General features: G+C 43.0%; 2 protein-coding genes across 31 annotated transcripts in view; one reads left to right on the forward strand and one right to left on the reverse strand.

Moving 5' to 3' along the window:
• The first annotated feature begins 624 nt into the window (after window positions 1–624).
• Window positions 625–21,056, forward strand: LOC100120413 (ATP-binding cassette sub-family G member 1). 6 transcript variants are annotated; one of them, XM_008212866.4, is made up of 2 exons: window positions 625–971; window positions 16,335–21,056. In XM_008212866.4, exon 2 carries the CDS (start codon window positions 16,507–16,509, stop codon window positions 18,319–18,321), a length of 1,815 nt encoding a protein of 604 aa, XP_008211088.1. In that variant the 5' UTR covers window positions 625–971; window positions 16,335–16,506; the 3' UTR covers window positions 18,322–21,056. The 6 variants fall into 6 exon arrangements, with proteins under 6 accessions (XP_008211088.1, XP_003427452.1, XP_003427453.1 ...); XM_003427404.5 differs by having other exon boundaries at window positions 752–975; XM_003427405.5 differs by lacking the exon at window positions 625–971 and adding an exon at window positions 9,062–9,504.
• A 532-nt stretch (window positions 21,057–21,588) lies between these two features.
• Window positions 21,589–26,415, reverse strand: part of LOC100120439 (protein daughterless) — a 126,113-nt gene continuing 121,286 nt past the window's right edge. For 24 of the 25 annotated variants that reach the window (XM_031925469.1, XM_031925462.1, XM_031925471.2 and 21 more), the window contains 3 exons: window positions 26,270–26,415; window positions 25,964–26,118; window positions 21,589–25,681 (listed from right to left, as the gene is read on the reverse strand). In XM_031925469.1, the coding sequence (XP_031781329.1) occupies window positions 25,640–25,681; window positions 25,964–26,118; window positions 26,270–26,415 (343 nt within the window). In that variant the 3' untranslated portion in view covers window positions 21,589–25,639. Of the gene's footprint in view, window positions 25,704–25,963; window positions 26,119–26,269 lie in introns of all 25 variants that reach the window. The other variant, XM_031925464.1, reaches the window with a different exon arrangement.

The raw sequence follows: 26,415 nt of genomic DNA on the forward strand, positions 1-26,415 counted from the left end.
CTCGTTAAATTTGTTCCAAATTTCTGATACTTTTTCTCCGATCGTTTTTACAACCTAGTACGATAATACTCGAGCCGATTAGCATATAAAGCATGCCGTAAAACGATATTCAAATTCCAAAATGAGTTTTTCACGCGTACGAATGCGGCCTATGCGAATACAGCATTCCTATGCACTTTGCGGTCCTATGCAGGTGCGAAGGTATCGCGTTAAATGTAGAATATTAAGTAATGCAGAACTGATAAAGAAGGTCGTTATGCTTTATCTACCGATTCGCCGACGATTCGTTACGCGCGCTCGCAACATTTCGTAACCGTGCGATGCGTCGTGCGTGTGTGTGGTGTGTTATTATACATACGATCACCCGATCACCGATCGATTCATCGAACGGGAAAAACATTCGTGCGCGAGCGCGGCAAGATAAAGCGCGAAGCCGTTCAATGCACAATATAGTCACAATAATATGCCGGCGCGGAAAGTGGGGAAACCCGCGTAGAATTGAAGAAGCAGGAAAGCAGAGAAAGGAGCTGGCTTCATTGTCTTATATAAGACAAACTTCATATTATTTGCTCATCTGCCGGCTCGATATCAGCGTCGAGCGAGAGCGAGGGGGAGCGCGAGTCCCAGACGTTCTCCCGCCGCGATAAACTGCGCACTGCAATAATCTCAAACTTAACCTACATAGGATGATAGATACCGAGCTGTCCGAGGGTCGTCCAGTAGGTCGTATATAGTCGAGCGCGCGTTCACTCGCTCTCGGGTTATGATTATAGTTGTCGGGAGGGAGAGAGCGGATTGCCGCCTGGCGCGAGCTTCCTGCTATCGTCTCTCGGGGGTGCGAGTGGAAAAGTCGCTCTCGGCTCGCGCCTCTCTACAAGCCAGCTTATTGCTCGGTGTGCACGCGCGTTCCGAAGGAGCCCCGACGCCGCTGACAAGGGAACGCCTCCTCGTGAAACGTGACAGTTTGGCAAGTAGGTATGCATTATTGTCGCATGGGAGTAGCGCGAAATTAAAACGATGCGCGACGCGAAGGGCATCTGATAGGGTATAGACCTGCGACGCGTGCGCTTCTTTCTATAAATATACAAAAAGTCCAGTCCCGCGTACACGATCGGAGCATCGTTCGCGTCTTTAACGCCGTCACATATTACCTGTGCGTCATTCTCATCCTACATCAGTATAGTTCTGCGGCTGTAATTGCGTTCGGAATTTGCGTAGGTCATACTGGTAGGCGTGTGTTTTGATGTGCTTTGAGCCAAGAGGAGCGTGTTGTTGGAACCCAATAACTTTCTGTTACGTTTTTCCTTAGTCTCTATAAGGAAGCTTGATGCTGTTTACATACGCACATGAAAATTAGAGAATTTATATCATAATAACAGTAGACTGTTGACATTCTATTTCTATATCTTTTTAAAAATTTGCTTTCAAAAGGCTCGTCGGTACGCACACTTAATCTTAATACGCGACCTTAATCGCGCATATTCGTGTACATAAGAGTTTAATCACGCCTGCGACGTACATTGTTATTTTGTGCAACTGAACTTTTGAACGGCGCCCTGAAAACTTCCATTCTGCTCAACCGAAGCTCGATAAGGGTACATGCAGATCTGAAAATTATTCGATTGTTATTCTCCGATAGCAATATCGATTCCGCCAATCTTGATTTGCTCAAAAATATGAGTCTGCGTCTCGCAAATATTGACAATCGGTTGAACAATTTGATTCGCGCACCGTCTGTAAGAAAGCTCGCTTTTTATACGATTGCGAGGCATTTTCCAAACATCAGCAATAGCCGCACGGACGTCGATTTGATTGCTGTTTATGCTCTGTCTGTAGACGCGCGCTTGATATGCGAACAATAAAACAACAGCGTCGAACGATCGATTACAATTTGTCAATCTTAATAGCGTATAGGAAATTTTGGTGCACATAGTTCTATCCTCCTATTATCATTGTACCATGTGCGTGTTCAATAGATATAATAATATTTATGCATGAAGAAGCTGGAGAACCATTACAGTAGGAATTTCCAGAAGATTGTAGCGTTCGCTGCAAACGTTATTGTAAAATTCGTTAACTGAATCTTCGTAGATTGCGTATCACTACCGACGCAAATTCATGAATTTCCGTTGCTTGAATCTGCTATACTTTACGGTCAAAAGCCCTGGATTTCTGCATCCGTGTATTAATTTAATCAACGATTGAAAAACATGCAAAGTAGAACTACTTTTATTAAAAGAAATTGCAACCCTATTGATCACGTGACCTATATTTTTATTCACCCGGCTCTTCGTTACATTTATTTCTATTTTGTCAATTGTTATCTTCGAGATTTGAAAAAAGTAACATTGACACATCAGTACACCTACTCCCGGATATTCATTTAGATGTCGAGTGGACCGAGCCATTGACGTGCTTGAATTACGCGGCGCGCGTCTACGCTCCGTCTCGACGAACCGATTTTACAATCAAGAGCACGAATATAATAATAATCGGGAGGAAAATTAAGCGATCAGATTTCTGCTCAGGCGCGAGACAAAGAGCTTTGCCGCTGACACAGCATCGGTTCCAGCATATAGCGCGCGCAGTGTAGCGGTGAGATGAGAACTCGGTAGCCTAGAGAAAAGCGTGCCGCAATAACTCAGCGGGCAAGGTAATAAAATATAGTCCAGGCTAGCGTAGCTCTACGTGCACACGCGTACACACAGATGTGTGTGTGTGTATTCTACACAGTATAGGTAGGTGTATCCTCGAATAATATATCCTAGACGGCTTCATTTGAATAAATTTAGGAAGGCGCTTTTTTTATGCTCGTAAATTTGACCGCGCCGTCCCCTCTAATCCTGCTCTCCGCGAGCGCGCGCAGCCGAATTTCGTCATTTTCACCGCCGGTGAATTATATATACTACTCGCGGCGAGAGCTACCGGCGAGCGCGCCGAACGTGACGATAATTTGAACCTTCGAGTGCACCGAACATAAATCTCATCATCACGGCCAAATCGAGATGAAGCGGAAAGCAGTGGCGCTCTGCGCACAATTCGCGCGCCCGTCCGTTTTTGCGCTCGCTCGGTCCTTGCGTACCTATATATAGTATACACTGTCCGGACGCAGTTATATTGCGGAGGAAAAAAGCGAGCGAACCCCGAGCACTCCGTCAAGCTGGATTTACTGCCGAAAACGCGGCGATAAAGTAAGGCCGAGCGATGTGCTTATGCGGGCGCTCCCTGAACTTTTATCGCGATTTTAATTGAATTAAGGACGTAATGCAGCGCGCGTGCGCTTGATTTTACCTGCGCTCGCTCTCAGCGACGTTTTTGTAAGATCGTGGAACATAATTTTTTCTGCCGCCGAGTCCACGTGTTTGAAATTCTGATGCGTTTTATTCAAATTGGTGACACACAGGCCTGTAAGCTAACGAATTTGCTTGTTTAAATTGATCGAGATGAGCGAATGTTTTTTTGGTTGGCTGTCCGTTGAATTGGTGGCAGCCCAAAGTGGATACTTATTGCATATCGAGGCAATGCATTTCGACATGTCTATTAATATTTTCTAACGATGCGCAGATCATTTATTACTTCTTGATCGTAAAAACCCGCCGAAAAAAGGCGTAAGTACTTACAGATTTTATTACAGTGACCGCTTTAACTTGAGCAACCGTTGATGATCCTTGACACCGACACACACTGGCAGTCGCATATGCATGAATAAAATATTAGCAAAGGTGGTATAATATTACACACAAGAATGACATTTTTCAATTCCCGTGTGACTTACAAGTGATACAAAATTCTCGCAAATTTTCGTTTAAGCGTTCAAAAGAAAACACAGTTTAGATCACTTTTTCCTTTAATATGCACACGATTCTAGGGGAAATAAAAATGTTTTCCGAGTGGCCAAGTAAACATTTGTTCAAACCATTGCGAGCAGAAAGTAAAAATAAAAATATACATGCCAGTCATGAAAATTTATTAATTCACTTTCTTTTTTCCCAAAACGAATTGGCTTTAAGATATTGCTATATTTGTTTATGAACAATCATACCAAAAACTTTCGGTTGTATAGAGATGAGTGAACAAGTGAAAAAGAATGTCTTCCACATAGTCATTTAACTAATAATAAAACCAGTATTGTTTTTAAATTTATAAAAACTTTGGATTCACATTTTGTTTTCACGACTATATCTGCGATAGTAACTATTATGCACGAGAAAGCATCAGCAAAGCACCGTTAAACAGCGACACTCTAAAGATGAAAATAATAGCTGTGTTTATTCAATTACAGTTCATTTTATTAGCATTATTTATATGCACTTGACTTCCTCTAACCTAATTTTTTAGAGGAAGATAAATGTATAGTTTTTATCGCTCACTTATCCCCCGTCGTGTTATATTTATTTTTGTATTTTTTTTTCATTTTATTCGCTCTGTAAGTATTAAGACTGGTTTATTACAATGCGCATAGTTTGAAAAATGGCATAATCACTGCATATTTGATGCTTTCAATGTGATATAAGCAAACTAATTATCTAATACTAAAAAAAGAGATGACTTGTGAAATATAATACTAAGATAACCAGCCCAAAACATGGAACTTTTCAAGTAGCGTCGTTTTACTTGCTTAAATCATCATAACACAATTAAAAATTAACTATATTCATACAAAAAACCACGTATGTGTGAACTATAGTCATCGAGCATGCATGTGCAGTTCTTCCTGCTATATTGAAACATGATGTTTGGAGTGACTAAGGTCCCACTGCCTTTCAGGATAACGTATCATACGCGCTATGTGACTAAATAATATTTTTGCCAATGCTGCTGATGTTTACCTGAATTTCTAGAATCTAGCGTAAACATTGCGTTTTATCCTTAAAAATGACTCAGATTGTTTCCAGTCGAATTGACAAAGCAGTGTTATTTTTGGTATAGCATATTTTAAGAGTAAACTAAGAATATAACCTTAGTAAAAACCTTCTCTTAAAAAAGTGATGGCCTTTGTTGTGAAGCATTTAATACGTGATGGTTGCTGGTTGGTTGCCTAGACAACGAGATCAGAACCGCGCTTTAAATTCATAACCCTCAAAACAGTCATAACTCATAACCCTGGTAGAAATGTTTGAAGTGTTTAAAATGAAATGTGGAAACCTTGATAACAGATAAAATATATGTAATATAACTAGCAAGAAATTTTAGTAAAAATTAATAATTACCAAGAGTGTGTAGTATTACAACATGTGTATTGAAAAATGGCACCCTAACCCTATTTGAAGTAGTAATAAGAGTGTGAATATTATTTAGTTTTTTTTTTTTTAATGTTAGTGAGAAGTTCAATTAGTCAGTAAGTTTAATTCTATCATTATACAATGCTCTTTGAATTGTAAAAAGGCTACTAGACAACTAAAATATGACACTGCCACTTCCTATGTTACCTAGAAATATGTAACCTAGATGATTCTGATTTTTAAACTGTTTTCGTTCATATTTTCACATCCAGATTTTACTTATAGCCAGTTACGCAGAAACTACTATCTCTATCACATTGTATTTCTAGTTTCTAGCATATTTTTCCATGGAGAAAGTGAGAAATGTTTTGGCTTTTTTGTCAAGGTTTTAGGTAATTAGAATTTTGACTTTTAATAGTTGTGAGAGATTTTGAGACCGATACCTGTTTCTCCATTATCGGTCTCAAAATCTCTCACAACTGTTAAAAGTCAAAACTCTAATTATAATGCCTTGACTAAAAAGCTAAAATACTTATCACTTTCTTCATGTAAGAATACACTGGAAACCAGAAATACAATGTGCTACAGATGGTAGTTTCTGTGTAACTGTCTACAAGCGAAATTTGATACGCTAAATTAAAAAATTCATATGGGCCTCGATGTGAAAATATTAATGAAAACAGTTAAATCATAATCATGTAGGTTACATGTTTTCTAGGTAGCATAGTAAGTATCTGTGTCAAATTTCAGTTGTATAGCTTTTTTATAATGCAAATAAATGGCATTGTAATGATAGACAAACCCACTGATTCTTATACTGAACTTTTCTTCAAATTCGATCACTATTCTAACCAATGATGACGACATTGAGCATTATTAATATATTTATTAAAAAATAGTTTTGAGGGATTTAGCAACATGTTACATGCTTATAAAATATTAGCAGATGTTAGTGTACCGCCCAACACTTATAATAGATTTTCTACCAGTGTTATTAGACAGGGATAGAATCAAGAGCGCGCGAAGCGCGCCTTCATTCCTAGTATTTAAAAAAATAGGGTTGAAAATGGTAAAGGTAAATAGGATTGGGCAGTACTTCCACACAGAGGTGGTGGAAGACCCCCGCCTACTGGGCCTTCTTGGCTGTAGACGTTAATAAATGTGAAAAAAAATATTACGTTAGAATTTAAAAATTAATATCTAAACTTCCCTGGTAGAAACGTAAACCAACCGTTTGCCATTAGTGAGCCAATTGAAGTGCGTTTTATGAGATTCATTGGCTTATAAACAGCTAATTTGAAAAATTAGTAAGAATGTTAATAACTCACATGCTTTATGACTTAAAAATTTTCAAAAGTTTCTAAAATTAAAATTTTTGTTTAATTTTTTCAAAAAATTTTAAAATTAAAAATTGTTTAAAACATAATTTTAAAAAGTTTCCAACCGAGTTTGTTAACGGTTGGCTTATATCGAGGACAATCGTTGGTTTGCGGGGATTGCCCAATAATTAGTAACCAATAAGTCATTTTTGTTGGGTTATTTTCTACTAAAGTTATTATAAAAGTTTCCATAACGTTATACAGAGCAATAATAAATTGTAAAAAATTGATCCCTCGTAGAATCAATCCACAAGCATAAAATACACACACCAAATCGTTCATAGTATTCATACATATCAAGATTACCGACATCCTCCTCGACAATCACTCTGGTCGCCGCAAGTTTACTTTCAAGTTGTGCGATTTTTTCCAAAGACATTTATTTAATTGCTTTTGAATGTCCTAAGTGGAGTGAACTAACATCATCTGTCCAGCATTGCACCGATGATGAAATGCTGCGTTTAGCAGATCTTGATGTCTAGCTTTCATCTCTGGCATAGGGTAGTGCCTAAACACAAAATCATTCGACATTTTTAAGGCGCTTACAAGGTAGATTTTTCTTCTCATCCATACTCGCCCAATGCGCAGTTCATGCTTCCTATATGCAAGCCAGAGCTCGCTCGAACAGCTTGAATAAAGATACCTCCAACGCAATTCAAATTTATCAACCAATCAGATGATACGTATAAAACTGCTTCCAGATGTCGCAAGCGGTTTTTTAAATATATAGAATATAATATAACGTAAAAGTTGTGAGAGATTAAATATCATGTATTATACAACTCGCACTTTTAAATTCTAAATTTGTTTTAAATATTAATAATTTTATCAACTTGACTGCACATAAGATTATTCAAAAGAATTTGTTTCAGACACCCAGTATATACATAAGGAAATAAAATATTTTATTCTGGCTCTGTGAATAAAACCGGTATGTGAATCCAAACTTGGAATAAAACTTATCATTTTATTTTAAGTTTTTAAAATCGATCGAGAACTTTTAGGCTGTATTTTAAAATAAACATAATCATGAAAAATATGTTTTCTGTTTATGTTTGGAAGCTGAAAAATGTAGAAAGTGAACAATTGGACATGGTATTATTTTTTTGTAAGATGAGAATACTTAATCGTAGAGGGAGCTAGTTCTTAAGCATGCATCGTCATGATTCAAATTGTAATGCTATTATACGAAATGATAACTTTGGTGAATTCCCAGCAAAGGATATCTTTGCATAACCAGTTGGTAATTGAAAGAAATCAATTACATGTTGCTTTTTTATAAATACATGCAAATCTGAGTAATATGTCAGCTGTCTTTCAAACCTTTAGCAACTTTGAAATGCAAAATACAAAGGCTTTTTTGTGTATGAAGTATACAGACAAGGTATATTGTCTCGCCTGTACACTCTGCTTTAAGTAATTTCCATAGTAAATTATTTTTTCAATGCTCTGAAGTTTCTTATAAGAAGGTTATATCTCGGTACGACTAAAATACATTCCCCTGTGCTACATACGTATTTATCAGAAATCGCACATACGAGCTCTATGCGACGTGGATCTTCTATTGTTCTGCTAAGTACACGCTTTATCGTTTCTTCTTATTCGTTACGTGATATTCGCAGCTCCAGAATTGTATGGCATTACTGAAAATGTATAGCGCAGAGTAAAAATAGTTGGCGTCATGTTTTATTAAAAAACTACAAATTTGCATATTACACTGTAATCTGCATCATACTGTATTCGCATATTCAAAATATACCGACGCCAGCTGTACATCAAAACTAAAACCAAATTATCGCTATCGAGAGCGCAATGAGAAAGATCCTTTGAATATTCTGCGGAGCGGTCGTGTAAGTCAAATATTAAAGCGTTAAACATTTTTAAAGAGCTAAAATACATCGCGCCTTAAAGTACATAGCTGGCGGTCCGAAGGTTAGGATCGGCTGAATAACCAGTCTAGCAATTTATACCGAGTGCCGAGGAATACACGATTCGTGCTGCAGCTGCGCAACGCCGCTCTCGCCGCTGCAGAGCGGGTATCGAGGATAAACGCATAGGCGCGCGAGTCATTGACACATCTGAAATTTGCGCAGCGCCTCATACCGGACTCGAGGAGGCGTAATGCGCTGCGTGGGCGATTTTTTCCTGAACGTGCGGATCTGTGCGTACGTGCGAGTGACTGGTCTCCCCGACGAGGCCGAAACTGGTCGGTGCCACATAGAAAAATCCCGGTGTCGCGACTCGCGGCTGCCCCGAGAGGTGCGAGGACTGTCAAGGTGGGGGGCAAGGTCGCCGGCGCGCACGTTCGCCACTTAGCCGATCGGAGTGGGAGAAGATCGCGAAAGGACGATATCTGCAGCGCACGAGGAAAAAGCTCGCGAGTGCGAAGCCCTTACGGGGAACAGGTTCTCGAGCGGCTGCATCGAGCGGAGCAAAAAACGAAGAAACCCGCGCGCGTTTTCCACTCGCCTCGCCGCGATCCTCTCCAATAACACAGGCGCGCACGCACGCACGCACGCACGCACGCACGCACGCACACAGGCGAGCGAGCAGTCCGGACAGACTCTATAGTCGCTCGGCCCGTCTCGCCGGCTCACAACGTGATTCACTCGCGAGTAGTTCGCCTCGTCAAGTTCGCGTCGAGAGCACCGCCAGCGAAGAAGATGACCTGCGGACAGCGCGCTGCTCGCCGATTGTTATAGAGCGTAAGTGTCCCCGGAGACGGCATTGCTTCTTGCTCCGCTGCTGGTTGCGCCTCGCGCGAAAGTTTTCGCACAATCGCTTCGCTTTGCCGATTTCGTTTGTACGCGCTGACCCGGAAGAGGAACGAGGAACAATAGTGCCTTGTGTCGATCTGTGTGTGCAGCGCACGCTGGCCGAGTCTGCTGATGTGTCGCACGAACGTAAGTCCCATAGCTTTCGTTCACCTCGTTGGCAAGAAATCCAACGGCTCCTCGAAAATCCCGATGCTCGGGGAGCTCGCTTTCGGTCGAGTAACGGTCTTTCATACGCTGAACATCTCGAAAATTTTGCTCTCCTGCCGAGATTCCGCGCAATGAAATAATAATACACAGCTGTGTGGATGATGTGTGGATGCTGTTTCACGACACGGGAACTCGCGAATTTCTCGCCAGGTAAACATCGGTCATCAGGAGAAAAGTTAGAAAAGTGTTTGATAACACTCGGCTGCAGAGACTGCACACTTACCGCGGTATATATACGGGAGGAAGGAAAATGACAGTAATGAGCAGTCGGGATCATTGAACACATAATAGACGGTCGGCGAGAGCAATCGCTCGCGCATGTATTGTGCCGCGCGACAAGTCTTCGTAATTGCCGTTGAGAATCTATCCTGAAAAAGCATGGTCGATTAGTCAGAGCGGAGAGTGTTGAATTCTTCTCGCATGCTGCGAAATAAGGTGCTCTTAAAAAGCATTAAAAAAAAGAGCAAATCGGAGTGCCAATTTATGCAAAACGAGGGATTTCGTCACGTCCAGGAAAAGTGTCGCGGTTATAAGACTGTTAAAATTCCAAACTCGATAAGAGTGCTGCTATAATGCTAAATCAATCAGGAGAAAAGTAGTCGAGAGCGGTTCATTTAAGTGAAAATAGTTTTTGTATAAGTGCCACGGTACATTATATTATAGTAATGAAATTTTACTACGTCTCATTTGCATCGCTAATGTGTCCTTGTGGCTCGTACGTTTTGTCTTTTAACCGCATTAATTTATCGCTTCCATTGCGTCGCTAAAATAAATAAATAAATAATATTGGTAGAATTATTTGAAAGGGGCTTTTCGTACGCAATCTGCACTCTATTCTGGAAGGCACATATTCTGGGCGAATCATTTTATTCCGCGCATAACAGAAGGGTAAGGTCGTTGGAAACATGTTAAACGTGTTAATGGGCCTTTCGACACATCCTCGCGGCCATCCGCAGCGTCGAGAATTTTATGTATTTATACTTTTAAAAGCTTCATCCGCCGACAGGAAGGTCAAATGGCGATAGCGATGCGACACCTGCGACTGCACGGCATCCGTCGTTGCTATACGCGCGTTCGCAAATAAAAGGTTGCCGAACAAATCATCTCGACGACGAGAAACGACACTCCGAAGTTACGGCTTTTCCGCTGGCTTATTATCGACGTCAGTGCGCACTTTTTTCCGACCGTCTGCTTTAAATAATGCACTCTAAGCCATCTAAGCGTTTATAAACCATCTGAAGAAACTGTGTATAATGTTGGGACGAGAGCTGGCTTTTTTCCTCGCTTTGATCGCTTATTAGAGGAAGTTGTTTTTTGATGGCGACTACTTTATGCAGTACACAACTACGCAGTCGCGAGCGCGAGCTATTATTTCGTATCAACGATGAATTTCATGCAAATAGCTTTTTTCGCTTTTGCCCATTTCTTCCGGCAGCGTGTATAAGCGAGGTTTCATAAATAACGTTTATTTATATCGCCTCGCTGTATAGCGGACTAATGATAATAAAGAGCGCTTTATTGGCGTAGGGTTGATGCGCGAGAGACACAGTTTTATCTCAGAGAGTCATTGTGACGCGATGCAACCCATTTTTCAGAGGCTGCAGAGAGAGAGAGAGAGAGAGAGAGAGAGAGAAAGAGAGCGACGTCGATAAACGATAAGTCTCCCCGGCACTAGATGCGTGCTCGTTGTACAATGTATGCGCGCTTCTCTCGGTAGAATACAACAGTCGTGTATTTTCGCCAGCGCTGCGGCAATTTCGCGCGATTTCTTATTCCGTGGATAATTTCCAATGATCCTTGACTATCCGCGAAAAAATCTTCCTCGTCGCGGGCATGGCAAGCGCATCGGTAAACAATAATCCCACGCTAGACATCGCGAGCGGACCAATCAAGAACAGGAATGAAGAAAAGAATGCACGCGAGGAGATTTTTGTCGTGACGCAAGTGCGCGCAGGCTACGTTGATTCGAGCAAAATATGCAAGAGAAAACGCGCTGGAAGGACGGAGAAAAAACATATAAAACGTAGATTATACGAGTATGAAACGCGAATCACGTGCTAAAAAAACTGATCGTCGTGCTGTTAGACTCTGCCGTGGTCGAACTTTGTCGCATATGCGAGAGCTATAATATAGTGTAGACACTGACTCACAACACTCAATTTCGATATACTATTCCACTCGTACTTTCTTCACGCTATAATACATTATACTACATAGAATTGATGAAGAATTAAAAAAGTTGTTTCCTTGCTCTATCAAATTTCTAGTCAGCATATAGCTAATTGCGTTATGGACTCATCGTTGTTATAGAATGCTACTCACGCGATAACGCGACTGCGGAGGCTTGTTCCATTAACATAAAAAATTGCACATTGTATCTCGATTGGCCATCGTTGATCACACGTTTAGGCAGATGATTGAATTGAGTAAACAGTATCCAAAATATATAACAGACGACTCATCGAGCAGCTACGTAACGTCCGAGACGAATTCTAGCGCAGACGTTGCAAAATACCCTCGAGCTTTGTATCGGCACGATAACATTGAACTTAAGCGAATTGATGAAAACGCAATCGATGTCAAGGGCCGAACGCGAATTCGAAAAATGAGACCATCATCGGCACTTTTCATTGCGCGCGAAACTTTTCCGATCATCTCGCCGACTCCTTATTTGCGAGCAATTATTAAGCAAATACTTCAAATACGAACGACGCGTGTTATATATTTTCTACATTATGCAAAGCTAATAATACTTGACTCGTCAGCTGCGATACCAACCGAATCCAGTTCATCGAAGACCCGCACTTCGAAGCACACTGAGCGAGAGCTGAAGTTTTTTCACACTCGAGGCCTCTCGCGCGCCTGTTTATTTATCGCGGCATTGTTACGATTTCCGCGTGCGTAGCGCAAAGATAACACTCGCTGATGCCCGCCGGGAGCAGAAGTTTTCATCGCGGCTCATCAGCGCGCGCACAAAAAATACGCGCTATATGTAGATTGTAAAGTCGCGTCGAGTGTGTGCTGTTAAAGATTCCGATGCGATCGAAGGTGACTCTCGCGAGACTAATACATTTCAAACGTCTCGTACATATTATAGTCTCGGAGAAAATAATATTTGTCTACGGCTATTGATATAGTGACTCGTCGGTCGTTTTATACACACCGCCGCGATGTTTATTGTGCCAGTTTGTCATTGCGAGCTTGAAGGTTCGCGTATAATCAACCCAAACAACTGACAAAGCTGTAGAAATCGCCAGCTTCGCTCTATCGTTTGCATCTCAAATAGAAAGCGTACCGTTGCTGCTGTGTGATAGCATCTGTCCATTATGTTAATCGGCGCGCCTGGTTGACAGGACTGACGTAAAGCTTATCCTTAATTTATTTAAATGCTTCCTGTTAAAATTAATAGACTGCGATCGGCCATAAAGTACGTCCAGCGGCACGTGTAAATGGAAAACTATTCCATGCGACGAGAACGTGCTACGATATATTATTATACTTTATATACATCAGAAACAAAAACAGCCTTATTACAACAGCGCTCGCCAGCGAATTGCACGTTTGTTAGCGCATACCCCGGCTGTTTGCACGGAACCATTGTTTGAAAAGCATAAATTTTACGCGTGACGCATGAACCGCGTACAGCTCGATGTAAGAGAAGACCTGCAATCAGAGCAGCAAAAAACTCGTTGTTTTTTCGGTCCCGAATAAAAAAGGCTAGTCATTATTTTTGTTTTCATCCGCCGATAAGACACATTGTACTCGGTCCGAAAACGACGACTATACCGTCGATAGACTACACAGTGTACGCGCTAATTAACAGTTGCGCAGTCTCGCCGCCGGGTCAAAATGAAAATAATTGGACGTCAAAACTAAATCAAAGTATTACCGAACAGCTTCACGATAAAGACGTACAGGCGCGCGGCTTTATGCGGAAAAGGGGGAGAACGCGGCGAAGGCTGTCATTTCCCAGTGACATAACGTTCGTTACATGAGTTCAGGACGTGAGCTGTGGAATCCACGCCCGAGCGCGCGCTATTCAAGCCTGGTGCAGTAATTATTAAAATTTTACGTTCTATAATGTCTTTGTGCTCTAATCATTCGTATGCAGCGTGACTATTTTTTTCAATACCTGGAGAAGCATCAGAAGCGAAAATAGGGGAGCCAGTAGGGTGCTTCGAAGCTCCCGCTCGTGATTCATTCTTGTCGACTGCCACACTGATCGGCAAACTCGACTCCCGCATCGGCGGTATTGTAATGAAAATAGTAAATGGTTATTCAACCGATGAATTTCCCGATGAAACATTGTGCCTGTTGAGCGGATTTCAGCCGAGAAAAAAATCATTATAGGCTAACGCCGGGCGCGGAACGACACAGAAAGCCGCAGGCATGACAGTTTTTGAGAATTAAGACGAATTAACAGAGTTGCGCGCGTAAAAAAGGAACTCGTGAATAGCGCAGAAAAATCATCCTGTCTAATATCGAGGATGCAGATACGCTCAGGTATAATGCACGATGACACCGTTTTTTTTCAAATATTCAATAAGTGCGCCGACGTAGCCGCATCTTTCCTCATTACACTGAAACGCAGAGGTGATTTGCAATTTGAACGTGTCGAATCGAGGCATAGCTAATTGTTGGCTCACGTACTAATCACGTCAATTGGACGAATTGCTAAGTCACTCTGGAATTTCTTCTGGGGGACCGAAAAATCTGCATAGAGCAGCACCTTTAATGATCTCCTTGTGCTCGATAATTTTTTTGCCCAGATCTCCCGAGGCTTTTTTCCATCACGCAGGAAACATCGAAATGCCACTTATCGCGAGCCTGTAAAAAGCTTTGGCAATCGCATGTCTCGCGCGTGAATCCGGCAAAACGCAGCATCACTGCGATATGGCGCGTCGCGATCATCAGTGCCCGAAATGGTTTATCTCGTCTCGCGCGACGGCCTTAAGTACCGGCGTTTCGCCGAAACTTTCCGAGTTGGCACTTTTATCGGCGAAATAATACGAGCGCCGCTGCGGTCGTCGCCTTTTGCTAATCACAATCGGGTGCGCGCGCTGGCATGAGTATACACATGAGAAAGAGCGTTTTGTCATCGTAAAATCGTTTCCGCAGTTTGCATGGCGAGCGCCAACGACCGGTCGGCCGGCCGATGAATTTCGATATTCCGTTCCCACGACACTTTCGCCCTCGTAAATCTCCGGAGATCGCTCGTGAAGTTTGCAAATGCCCGCGGCTGAAAAGAACAATTTCCCAGGCTTCGGCGTTCGCGCGCACTTCTCTTTTTATAGATTTTCGCCGGAAGTTGTAGTGAATTTTCGCGCGCAGTTCAAAGTGCGTCGAGCTGTCGCTTCGTTACATAGCTTTTAGCCGCGCGAGCTCAAACGAATGGAGGAAAACTCGATATAGTCCCTTGGTAGTTGGATGGATTTTTCGCTGTGAATAAAACGCAAATTCATCGCTTTTCGCCTCTCTCTCGCGTTGATATCCTCTGATTTCGATTATTAACGCGCAGAGAGGCTCGTAAATGCCTCGTAATAAGCGACGCGTGAATGCGGCATATTTCGACAAATTCAATAGAATTTCCGATCGACGCGTTGAGCTCCGTGATCAATCAGCCGACGAGCATTTAGGAAATAATTAATCAACCAAACAAATAAGTGCCGCGCACTCGCGTGTGTTCTGTTTAGCGCGGTCGGAAGTATCTTTCGTTGCGGTGAATCTATATCGATTGGGCCAGTCTTTCGGATCGAGGCGCTTCTGGCAGTTTCCGATCGTTGGGACAATTTTCAGACAGCCCCAATGGGGGGTTAGTTCAGAGAATATCGTTGCCAGCAGGTAGCCCAAAATGTGCGGCGCGTGGATCTTTCTATAAAAACCTCGATTCCCAAAATTTGCGATTCAATCAATACTCACAATTATGTTCACTGCGTTATGCAAGAGCCATTGCATTTATGAATTCCCAGACAGAATCATTAACTCCATATAAAAGTCGGACGCGTGCGTCTTTGAAATAACTCCGAGCGCGATCAATCAAGCTGTTCTTACACGTGCGAACATGACATCATCGCGGTTACGATAATATCCGTCGCGACATAATTACTAGTTTTTTCGTCGACGAGAAAAGCAGAGCCGGCAATTTTTCGCCCGTCAAAGAGTGATTTGCAAGTCCTCACGGAATTCCCTTAAGTCCCACCTTCCACCTCTCATCGGCCAATCAGACTAATCGTCAACTCTGAGTAAAGCCCTCCCCCCTCCGGCCCCCTCCTCCTCCTTCGGAGAATCTGCACTTTGCGCCTTGCTCGATATGAGATGAGATTTCAGATCTCGGCAAGTGCTTGCGCGGTGAGCACCTGCGGAGTAGGAGATACAAGTGAAATCGCAGCTGTCTTTTGTTCCGAGAGATTCGAGCTCGTGCAGAGGAGAATAAAAAAGAGCTTGGTTCCTCGTGCAAAGTGCGTATAACGACGCGGAATCTGAATTCATACCTCCATACCGGTATAAACTCAGTTACTTTTATCGCGATTAAAAATTCAACGCGATCGGAGCGGCAAAAAGCAGCGTGTAGCCGCATTTGCAAATCGCAGCTCGTTTCGCGTGGACAAAGTTTCCAAGCGTGTCGCAGAGTAGATTTTCATCGCGGTTGAAACGCTGGCTCGTAACTCGCGCCGCGCAAAAAGCAGAATGCCCAGTTTTTCTCGCATAATCTCCGGACCGGCGACTGAATAGTGGTTTTGTGATTGCAGGTCTGCCGGCGCTGACGGAGAAGGCGAGAGAAGGCGAGGATGCGCCAGTGCTGCCGCCGCTGCTGAGAAAGTGAGTGAGTGAGGAGAAAGAGAGAGAGAGAGAGAGAGAGAGAGAGAGGGGTCTTCGTCGTCCCCGAGCGATTTCAGAGAGGGCGCATATAGCCAAGCCGAGATGCAGCATCGCGCGGTGCTGGTGAACCTGCCCAAGTCCGAGTCGCTGGACATCGAGTTCAGCAACATCGGCTACTCGGTCTCCACGGGCTTCCGCAAGCCCCGCAAGCAGATCCTGCGCGGCGTCGACGGCTGCTTCAAGAGCGGCGAGCTGACGGCCATCATGGGCCCCTCCGGGGCGGGCAAGTCCTCGCTGCTGAACATCCTGACGGGCTTCCAGAAGAGCGGCGTCAGCGGCAGCATGAACTTCCGCTCGAAGCAGGGCTGCCGCGGCTGGAGCGAGTACAAGAAGGAGTCCTGCTACATCCTGCAGGACGACGTGCTGCACCCGCTGTTCAGCGTGCAGGAGGTCATGGCGATGGCGGCCGACCTGAAGCTCGGCAACAACCTGAGCCGCAAGGCCAAGCAGATGGTGATCGACGACGTGCTCGAGATCCTCGACCTGGGCAAGGCCAAGGAGACGCGCTGCGACCGGCTGAGCGGCGGGCAGCGCAAGCGGCTCTCGATCGCACTCGAGCTGGTGGACAACCCGCCGGTGATGTTCCTCGACGAGCCGACGACCGGCCTCGACTACTCGGCCTCGCTCCAGTGCATGGCCATGCTGCAGGGCCTGGCGCGCGGCGGGCGCACCATCATCTGCACGATCCACCAGCCGAGCGCCACGATCTACGAGATGTTCGACCACGTCTACATGCTGGCCGAGGGCCGCTGCGTCTACCAGGGCGACGCGAAGAACACGGTCGAGTACCTGCGCCGGCTCGGGCTGAGCTGCCCCAAATACCACAACCCGGCGGACTACGCGATCGAGGTGGCCTCCAAGGAGTACGGGGACTTTGGCGAGCGGCTGGCCGCGGCGGCGCGCGACCGCTCCTGGCGGGCCGCCGCGCCCCTCAAGAGCATCCTCTACCACTCGGACAGCGTGCTCAAGTACAGCGAGGAGGGCAAGACGACCGTGCTGATCCGGCCGCCCTCGGAGCTCTCCAAGTTCTTCGTGCTCGTGCACCGCAGCGGCATCCAGCTCTTCCGCGACTGGACGGTCACGCACCTCAAGCTCGCGCTGCACATCCTCGTGGGCGTGCTGCTGGGCCTGCTCTACGTCGACGCCGGGGCCAACGGCCACAAGACCATCAGCAACGTCTGCTTCATGCTCGTCAACTCGGTCTACATCTGCTACACGAGCCTCATGCCGGCCGTGCTCAAGTTCCCCTCCGAGCTGCCCGTCATCCGCAAGGAGTCCTTCAACAACTGGTACAAGCTACGCACCTACTACGCGGCCTTCCTCTTCACCAACGTGCCCGTCCAGCTCTTCTTCACGGCCGTCTACTCGGCCACGGCCTACTTCATGAGCAGCCAGCCGAGCGAGCTCGACCGCTTCCTCATGTTCCTCGTCGTCGCCATGCTCGTCGGCCTCATCGCCGAGAGCTTCGGCCTGACCCTCGGCACGCTCTGCAACCCGGTGAACGGCACCTTCTTCGGCGCCATCACCACCTGCGCCTTCCTCGTCTTCGCCGGCTTCCTCGTCCTCTTCAACCACATGCCGCGCTACATGTACTACATCACCTACACGAGCTACCTGCGCTACGCCTTCGAGGCCATGGTGCACTCGGTCTACGGCTTCGGCCGGGCCAACCTGCCCTGCCCCACCGAGGGCGACGAGATCTCCTACTGCCCGTACCGCATCCCCGGGGTCGTGCTCCAGGAGCTCGCCATGGCCGACACCAACTACTGGCTCAACGTCGGCCTGCTCTTCGGCCAGCTGGTGCTACTCCGGTTCCTCGCCTACGCCACGCTCAAGCGCAAGGTCTCGCGCATCTGAGCACGTATGAGCGCGTCCGACAGGTAGCTTTCCGACCTTTATCTCGCGGCCGAGAACAACTGCTCGGACAGATATCTCCCTCTCGGCCTCGATTCGGCCCCGAGGAAAAGCAGCGAACGAAGGAGCGCGCAGAACAGGATCCGGGCAGGGAGCGAGAAGCCCGAGGAGTCGCTCGGAGTGCAAGATTTCGCCGGTGCGAGAGTCAGACCTCTTCCTCTCCTGCGTGACGATACTGGAATCCGCACTCGGCTGCCGATTTTCGCGTTGGATCTGACCGGAGTTTCCTTTTTAGCTGCGATTTCGGTGCTATCCCCACTAAAAAGTATTATTAGGACTAAAAAGGCGCAGGCGAAAGCTACGAGCTCGAAGATCGGAAGCAGCTGAGGAGCGACGCGTGTTTTTGCGTATCTCTCTCACGACGTTCTCTTATTATCTCACGCACCTCTCGGCTCCGCTCCTTAATATACAAAAGCCTCATTGTGACGGAGCCGCCAAAATTTTCCCCTGTGCGCGCAAGCGAGAGAGAATGTGGAATCATGCGATCCGCGCGTAACGTGCGCTGCCTGCGAGATTTCAGGGATCACTGTTTTTGTACGCGGCCGCTCGTTATTCGCTCTCGCGATACTATACCTAAGTCCGCGAACGCTCGCGGCCTTGACCCCTTTGCGTGACTGATGGGACCGCAGATAAGGAAGATTGCGCGTGTGCAAATATTTTCGGCTTTCTCTGCAGCGGACATCTCGATTCGAGGCTTTTTTTAAATTGCGAAAATCTGAATCCATCCGTCAGGGAAAAATATCGGATTGCCGTCGAGATTTTACCTGCCGTCGCGAGATCGACGAGTGTCGCTATTTTTATTTATTTATTTTTTTTTTCAAACTCGTGCGCACGCGATGCCACCTTCGTTTCATTCGGACGTTTTATATCAATCAAAGGAGGCTGTGAAAAGTGTTAAATAAATCGCGTAATTTCGTTGCAGATAACTCAACCGTAATGCGTTCGTTTTAAAAGATGTATCAGACAAAGACCAGAGGCGCATTTTACGCGCAAAGCGATTGCGATTACGTTTTACTTCGATTCGATCACGGAAACGTTTACGAGAAATGTTTCGAAAATATCCTGGGCGATTTCTGCTTTATTAACGGTCATCAATAATGATGGATCGGGATTTGTCATCACAGCTCTGCCCATCAAACTCCCCGAAAAAAGCGACGGATTTGGCGACGAATTTGAATAAAACCGCACTACCGAACCGAAGAAGTCTTCGATCAAGCGGTAAACGTACTTCCGTTACGTTATGTCGGGCGAAGTGCACAAAACGAAATCAACGACCTTCTCTCTCTCTCTCTCTCTCTCTCTCTCTCTCTCTCTCTCTCTCTCTCTCTCTCTCTCTCTCTCGACGGCAAAAAGTTTTACCCTGCACCTTGACGAGAAGTCCGTGTGTACGCGCATTAGTATTCAAACAAAACTGGTGTGCCAGCACTGGCGGAGAAAAAAATAATTTCAATCCTGCACTGAATAACAAAGTTCCCCAATAGCACTGGCCGCACGTCGCGAAGTTCACACAGTAAAAAAACGTGCTCAGTTTGTCAACGGTGTAACGCGAGAGCGAGAGCGCAGTTGAAAAATAGATCCGTTAAATGACGTCGAATTACCTAAAGTCGATGCCGCTCGCGCGTTCACTGTACGTGGAACTGGCGCGTGCTCGTGCATTGCTCTACTGAGAGATAGGTACATTTGAAATTTAAATGCAGTCCCAGAGCGGCGCACGTGTGCGATTCCCAACAAGAAAGCGTGTATGCGGTGTCGCGAGGCCAATAGAATCGTTGTCTAGCGACGCTGTTTTGTCTGCGAAGGCGTTTTCCGCAAAGACTCTCGAGAGCGAGGATTTCCAGTCCCGCGCACACTAGGTGACATATTATTCCAGCTCGAGGCGGCACACGAGCTGGATGAATGTAGCGCTAATGAGCGGCCGGCAGCGATTTATGTGGTCTTGTTGCATGAGCGCTGGGAATTTTTTTAACGCACCGCAGCGTCGCTATATCGATTTAGTATCGTTCGCAATTGCGCGTGCCGATCGTTAAACTGTGTGAGATATACATTCGATGATTGATGATTATAGTTGATGAGTATAGTCAACTATGTATTTTTTTTTTTATTATTTTTTATTTGCCTTGATACTCGCTTTACAAGCTGCGCGTGTATGATTCATTGCGCTTGCGCGATGTACGAAAAAAGGCACGTTATGTTTGACAGAGACTATTTTAATTGAGAGCGAGAATTTTAATTGCTAACAAGAGTAATGTATCTATGAGAAACGAGAAGCGAGCAATGAAAAGAACGCGGAGTAAAATGTTCAACATCATTAATAAGTTCGCGTTGCACTGAAACTTTGTCTATATAACACAATCCGCGCTTACATTTGCTCAAACAAAACACTTGACCACTTGTGAAATCAAAGTGTAACTTCGTAATTGCCATTGTGTATAGGTCAAAGTTCAGGTACATCAACGTAGCTAACGAGAAGATGTTGCAAGTGGAATCACACAGCGACTCGAAGTGCGCACTCATTTAAATGCAGTACCACATTACACTTGGAACAAATGAGACACGTAGTAAAATTTTTATAGCTTATTACGCGGAGCTCTGAATGTGCATTGCGTCAAATGCGAAGAATTCATCTCTCTGTTGTAAACACATAATGACAATATCTTTCAGCGTTAGGTGAAAAAAAAGAAAAAAATTAACAGATTCAAGATTCGATTTCAAGGTTTTTTGTCTTATAGTTGTCGTCGGCTGTTGCGAATCAAGTTGCTTGATTCTTTTGTAAATTAACATTAGTAGAACAGGCGGTATAGACGAATGTAGGTAAATATCTCTTTCATGTTTGATGCGTGTGATACGACGGTATAATTTAATCAAGCGAATACTTGTTGTCTGTCCTTCTATTATCATTATTAAAATAAGAAGCGTAGCTGCTAAATGTTATAATTAAGTTATTATCTTTATAATAAGTGAATGATTTGGTGTGACGTTCGTGATCTATTTCAGATACAATTATATGTACGATAAGAAACTTCGACTATTCTATTTTACAATGTAAATGCGGTGATATTGATAATAACACATGTATGTTATCATAAGGTAAAATAATTTATATATACCAATAAAAAATTTTGTACTGCAAGCAAACGAATGTAATTTTTACTTTTATACATAGCGAGGAGTGATGGGGCCAATAGGGTGCGCGAAATAAAACTTCGAACATCTGGAAAAATGGCACATTTATTATGTTATTAGTGATAATAATATTACTAGTGGTAATTAAACATTTTTTCTTTCTCAATCCAATCATCTTTTCGTGATTTTTTTATTTTGTCCGTATCCGTGTGCCGGTTTTTAATTTTATGCAGTTGTATGAGTGTAACTAACCTCGTGTAATCTGTGTGAGTGTGTGTGTGTGTGTGTGAGTTTATATCGTGTACCGTGCGAGAGAATCGTGATATCAACCCAACCACCAGACAGTATAGCACGTCCCACGGCTGTTTTTCCAGCTCTTGCATACCTATACATAAGTACTTCTCGCACGGACCGGATTGGCGGATTGGTCGATCGAACATTTGTTTCTAAAGAACCATCCATTCGCCTCCTTTTCACGCTTATCCGACTCAATTTCACACATCAACGATCGCGCACACTCGTCATATCGCTCGCACTCTTCCTCTTGCATTCTAGTTTCATTTTTTGTTTAACTTTCACTTTCGCACTCTCTCGCACCCACGCACTTGAACTATCTAAAACTGTCGATGAGTCTAGCTTATAGACTGAGCTTAAGTCCTATTTATAGTCGTTATTATTTTACATGATTACCTTCGCAAGTACTTTTACAAAAGTATTTTATCGCCATTAATTCTCGCGCCATATTTGCGAATACGATCGCGCGCACTCTACGATCGCCATCAATAGAAATAATCAAATAAATGAATAATAATAAGAATAATAAGAATAATAATCATGATAGTCAAAATAATTACGATAATTATAATAATAATAATAATAATAATAATAATTATCACGCCGAGTCAACTCGGCCTTCTTTAACGCTTCTACCTCACAATGTACAACTTTTCATCAGCTCTTCATCTCTCTTTCTATTCTCTCTTTCACCCGGTATCGCCTTGCATCGCAGACGAACGGAGGTATACAATTACAATTAATTATTGTTGAACGAGGTCGCAACCGACGTTATTGTCCTTCTCACGCGGAAGTCCTTGAGAGCTGCTTCACAGTTTTCTTTTCCTCGAATGAAATTTTTTCGATATTCAGACCATTCAACGCAAAAACTGGGTTTTGCGAGCAAGCGTTGACGATTCTTTTTATTTGTAACATACTTTTCATTATTCTTTTTGTCTTGTGTGATTCTACGTCCTATAAATGCTCGTCGACCCTATAACTAGATTTCACCTTAGAATTACTTGATCAAATGAATACATCATCGAAGCCAGTTTATTTTCAATAATTTTCAGAAATGTAACCATTAAAAAGAATGTAAAATGGCTTTGAGGAATCTAGTCATTTTTTCAAGCAATTACTTCGAAGCTTTGTAATGAGCGTCCATAAAAATAAAAACAAATATGTATCGTCAAATAATGCTGAAAACCTCTGGTTAAAAAGTAAAAGTAACAAATACGTCGATGAAGAAAAATTTGCCATAATTTCTGGAAAAGAATTGTAAGTACCTACATTTGATCACATTGAGTAATATAATATAAAAACAATACGTTTCGATGAAATCTAGCTGAAGTCATAATGCTATAAGCCTTCTTTTGAAAAGCTCACACGAAAGGACAAAAAATATGCAACTTGCCGATGAGAGCCGATGCTGGAATCGCCTCGCTTTTGGGTATCAGAGGAACTTCAGCAATACGTTGAATACTTATGATACGAGGTCGCACGACTTCTCGTTCAATATATATATAATACAGCTTTGCCGTCGAGACGTCATTTTGTTTCATTTTTCATTTTTATCAGGATGGATCCGGCTCTATTAACCGGGCGCGAACATTTTGTATTGACGTTTCAATACCAGTGCGTCGCGTTTATCCGAAACAGAAAAAAAATTCGAAGAAGGAAATCCTCTGTTTTAAGCATGGCATAAACAATAAGCAACATCACAAACGTTTTTTCACTTATTTCTCCTTAAATTCGTAGGACCATGACTTCGTCCGTCTGCCTAAACGATATTTTATCTTTATACGAATTCTCCTTACTGATAGTCAAATGTGTGATTATGTTTCACGCAAGAGAAAGACATAATACCGAATAATATTTACAACTCATAAATTCACGCAAAGTTAAACATGCTCATCCCTTCTTCTAACGCAAATTTTCCAACTTATGCAAGAAAGTATCTGTCATTAAAGAAGTAGACACAAAGCTTCAAATCATAATGAAACGTTTTGTCTAAATTCTTTACACTTCTCACGATAACTATACTATTTATGAGATAACACAGATTTCTATTATGAAATAAAAAAATTTATTCTATGTACAATTATAATGAATGTAAAGTTTGAATCGTATAATACATTTCTTACGATCTTACGATATTGAGCGATTGACGCACAAAAACACTAAATAAATGTGCAATGGTTTTCGCTTCGAAAATATCAAAATTATATATCAAAAACTTTCACTTAACGCGTTTTGGTCATTAAGCTGCACTAAATCATATCATAGATTCGCAGATAAAGAAATATTTGAATATTGCTGCAATTCTTATGCCAAATGAGTAATATTTTACGGTTCTTTTTTAAGTCAAATTAAAACAATCATCAAAATTCGTCTAAAAAATAACAATATATCACCTTTCTGAAAAATCAAACCACAGAACTAATAAATTGCAAGCCCTAATTTGAGCATGAAGCTAACGTCACTTTTTCTTTATATCACAAAAACGATTTCCAAAATAAAAATCTAAATCATAAATGAACTTGAACATTATATGAGAGAAAATGGCACGTATAGCAGATACTGCACACGTAATAATGCTTGAGAAGAAAAATATAGCGCGAGCACGGGAATGAAAAAGTTGTTACTACTAATCATTGTTGAGCACTCTACAGAATGTTAGGCACCGAGTGTTTCTTCAGAAGTTCATAATTATTTTACGAAGATTTCTTTGAGCTATATTTTCTTTCAAAAACAAGAATATACTCTTTATCACGAAGGATTTCCTTCTCTTACATAATAATTCTATGATAATAAAGTAATAATAATTAATATCTAGCATTAGATAATAATAAAATAATGATACTCATGATGAGAATAATGATCGGACAATAATAACCGTCTGTGGCATTTTAAATCTTATTTAGATAATCGATTAGGCATGCGTCACTGCTATATATATAATATATACAATTATGCGCAAGATATGTTTGAACTTATTCGATGGTAGTCTTGAATTTTCATGCTTAATAGCTCTTATGGTTCACGACTCTCATTTTTCTAACAATATCTTCTCTCCTTTTCTGTCAACGGATAAGTACCACGTTAAGTTAACGCGAGGAGAGCTTTGCAGTGTTCCGAGAAGTGAAGAAAACGGAAACGCTCTTGTACAAGAAACGTGTCTGAATTTAAGTCCTGGACGTTGAGTATACAAGTAGACGTAGAATTTTAGTAAAAGAAATCAAACGCATGGTTGTTCTTCTTTAATATAACTGGGCTATTCAGAAACAAATCATCGATAAGTTCCATACGATATGCAAGGTTACTGCGTAGTTAGCTTCTGTGTCCCCGCGAAGATGCAAAGTCGGTCAAATATTTCTTAAGCGGAATTAACGCACGACGCTTAAATGCGCTCGTACCTCTACCGCGGAGAATGGGACCGAATTACTTCTTTTAATTATGAACTGGGACACGAGCAAGCTTCACAAGTCTCGCCTGTCTCTTCCGACCTGCGCTTTCCTACTACTTTTTCGATTCGCTTAGCGAAACCTTGAGTGTCAATTCCGCCCTTTGCGATCCCTTAGAAAAATACAGTTATTTCCGATGTCGGATACTCGTGTACTCGCTCTATTTTTAAAACACTACTTTACAATAAGTTTTTTCCTCTCCAATATCTCTTCTTTTTAGAACGAAAGAATCATCGGCTCTTTTCGCGACGAAGGACGATTCGCAAATCATAGCGCCTCCTGTTCCTTGGCAGATGACAAAGGGCGGACAAACAAAAGACGACTGCGAGCAGTTGGAAGGAGGCCGGAGAGCGGATCGGTTTCGCAATGCTCTACGGAATCATGCCGCTGCATAGCCTCTGCTACTGTGGCGGTTGTGCTGTATGTTGATGAGTAGGAGGGCCCTGGAACAGAACAATCCCGTTACTACTTTTTAATGTAGAAAAGATAGTTTTCCACAATGATAAATATTCGAATCCAGAAAAAAATTTTTATTTCGCAGTTTACTTTCATTATCATTTCAATGAACTGCAAGATTGAAATAAGTAGTGAAATACTAGTTTTATGACATTTTCACCCGCCACACAAAAACCTTCGACTATATCGAACTTTGATTATAAAGCGAAAAAATGAGTGAACTTTTAAACAAAACTTTTTTTCTGTTGTCGAGCAGTTTCTAAACTTACGGGCATCGCCGGGAAAGGCGCTTGCGTGTGCGCATGGGGATGTGGATGCGGATGAGCTATGTGTGCTGCAAGATGGCTAGGAAGTTTCGGTCCATCCTCCGCCTTTTCTTCTTCTCTCCTTTTTAAGCACGCTGCCTTTGGATTCAAATTTCGTTCTAAAAATAAATATTTGCATTAACAGTCTGTATTGTTATTAAATTCGGTAAATTATGCGTTATTCGATAGCCAAAATACAACAAAACCTTTATAATAAAATACTTCATTACATCCATTAAACAAAATTATGGGTCGAAAATTAAAATTTACCTCTGACTTGTTGCTCCAATGCCATTATGACTTCAACAGCCATATTGAGGATTCCGAGTTTGGTTTGAGGTTTCTCTGACTTCATGTGTGCCATGCACATCCTGCCAAGTTCCTTCAGAGCTTCGTTGATATCCCGGATACGTATC

Source organism: Nasonia vitripennis (assembly GCF_009193385.2).
Source record: "Nasonia vitripennis strain AsymCx chromosome 2 unlocalized genomic scaffold, Nvit_psr_1.1 chr2_random0010, whole genome shotgun sequence".
Taxonomy (NCBI): Eukaryota; Metazoa; Arthropoda; class Insecta; order Hymenoptera; family Pteromalidae; genus Nasonia; species Nasonia vitripennis.

Coding starts and splice junctions, on each gene's coding strand:
- LOC100120413 (XM_008212866.4), top strand. CDS start 16,507: ATGCAGCATCGCGCGGTGCTGGTGAACCTGCCCAAGTCCGAGTCGCTG.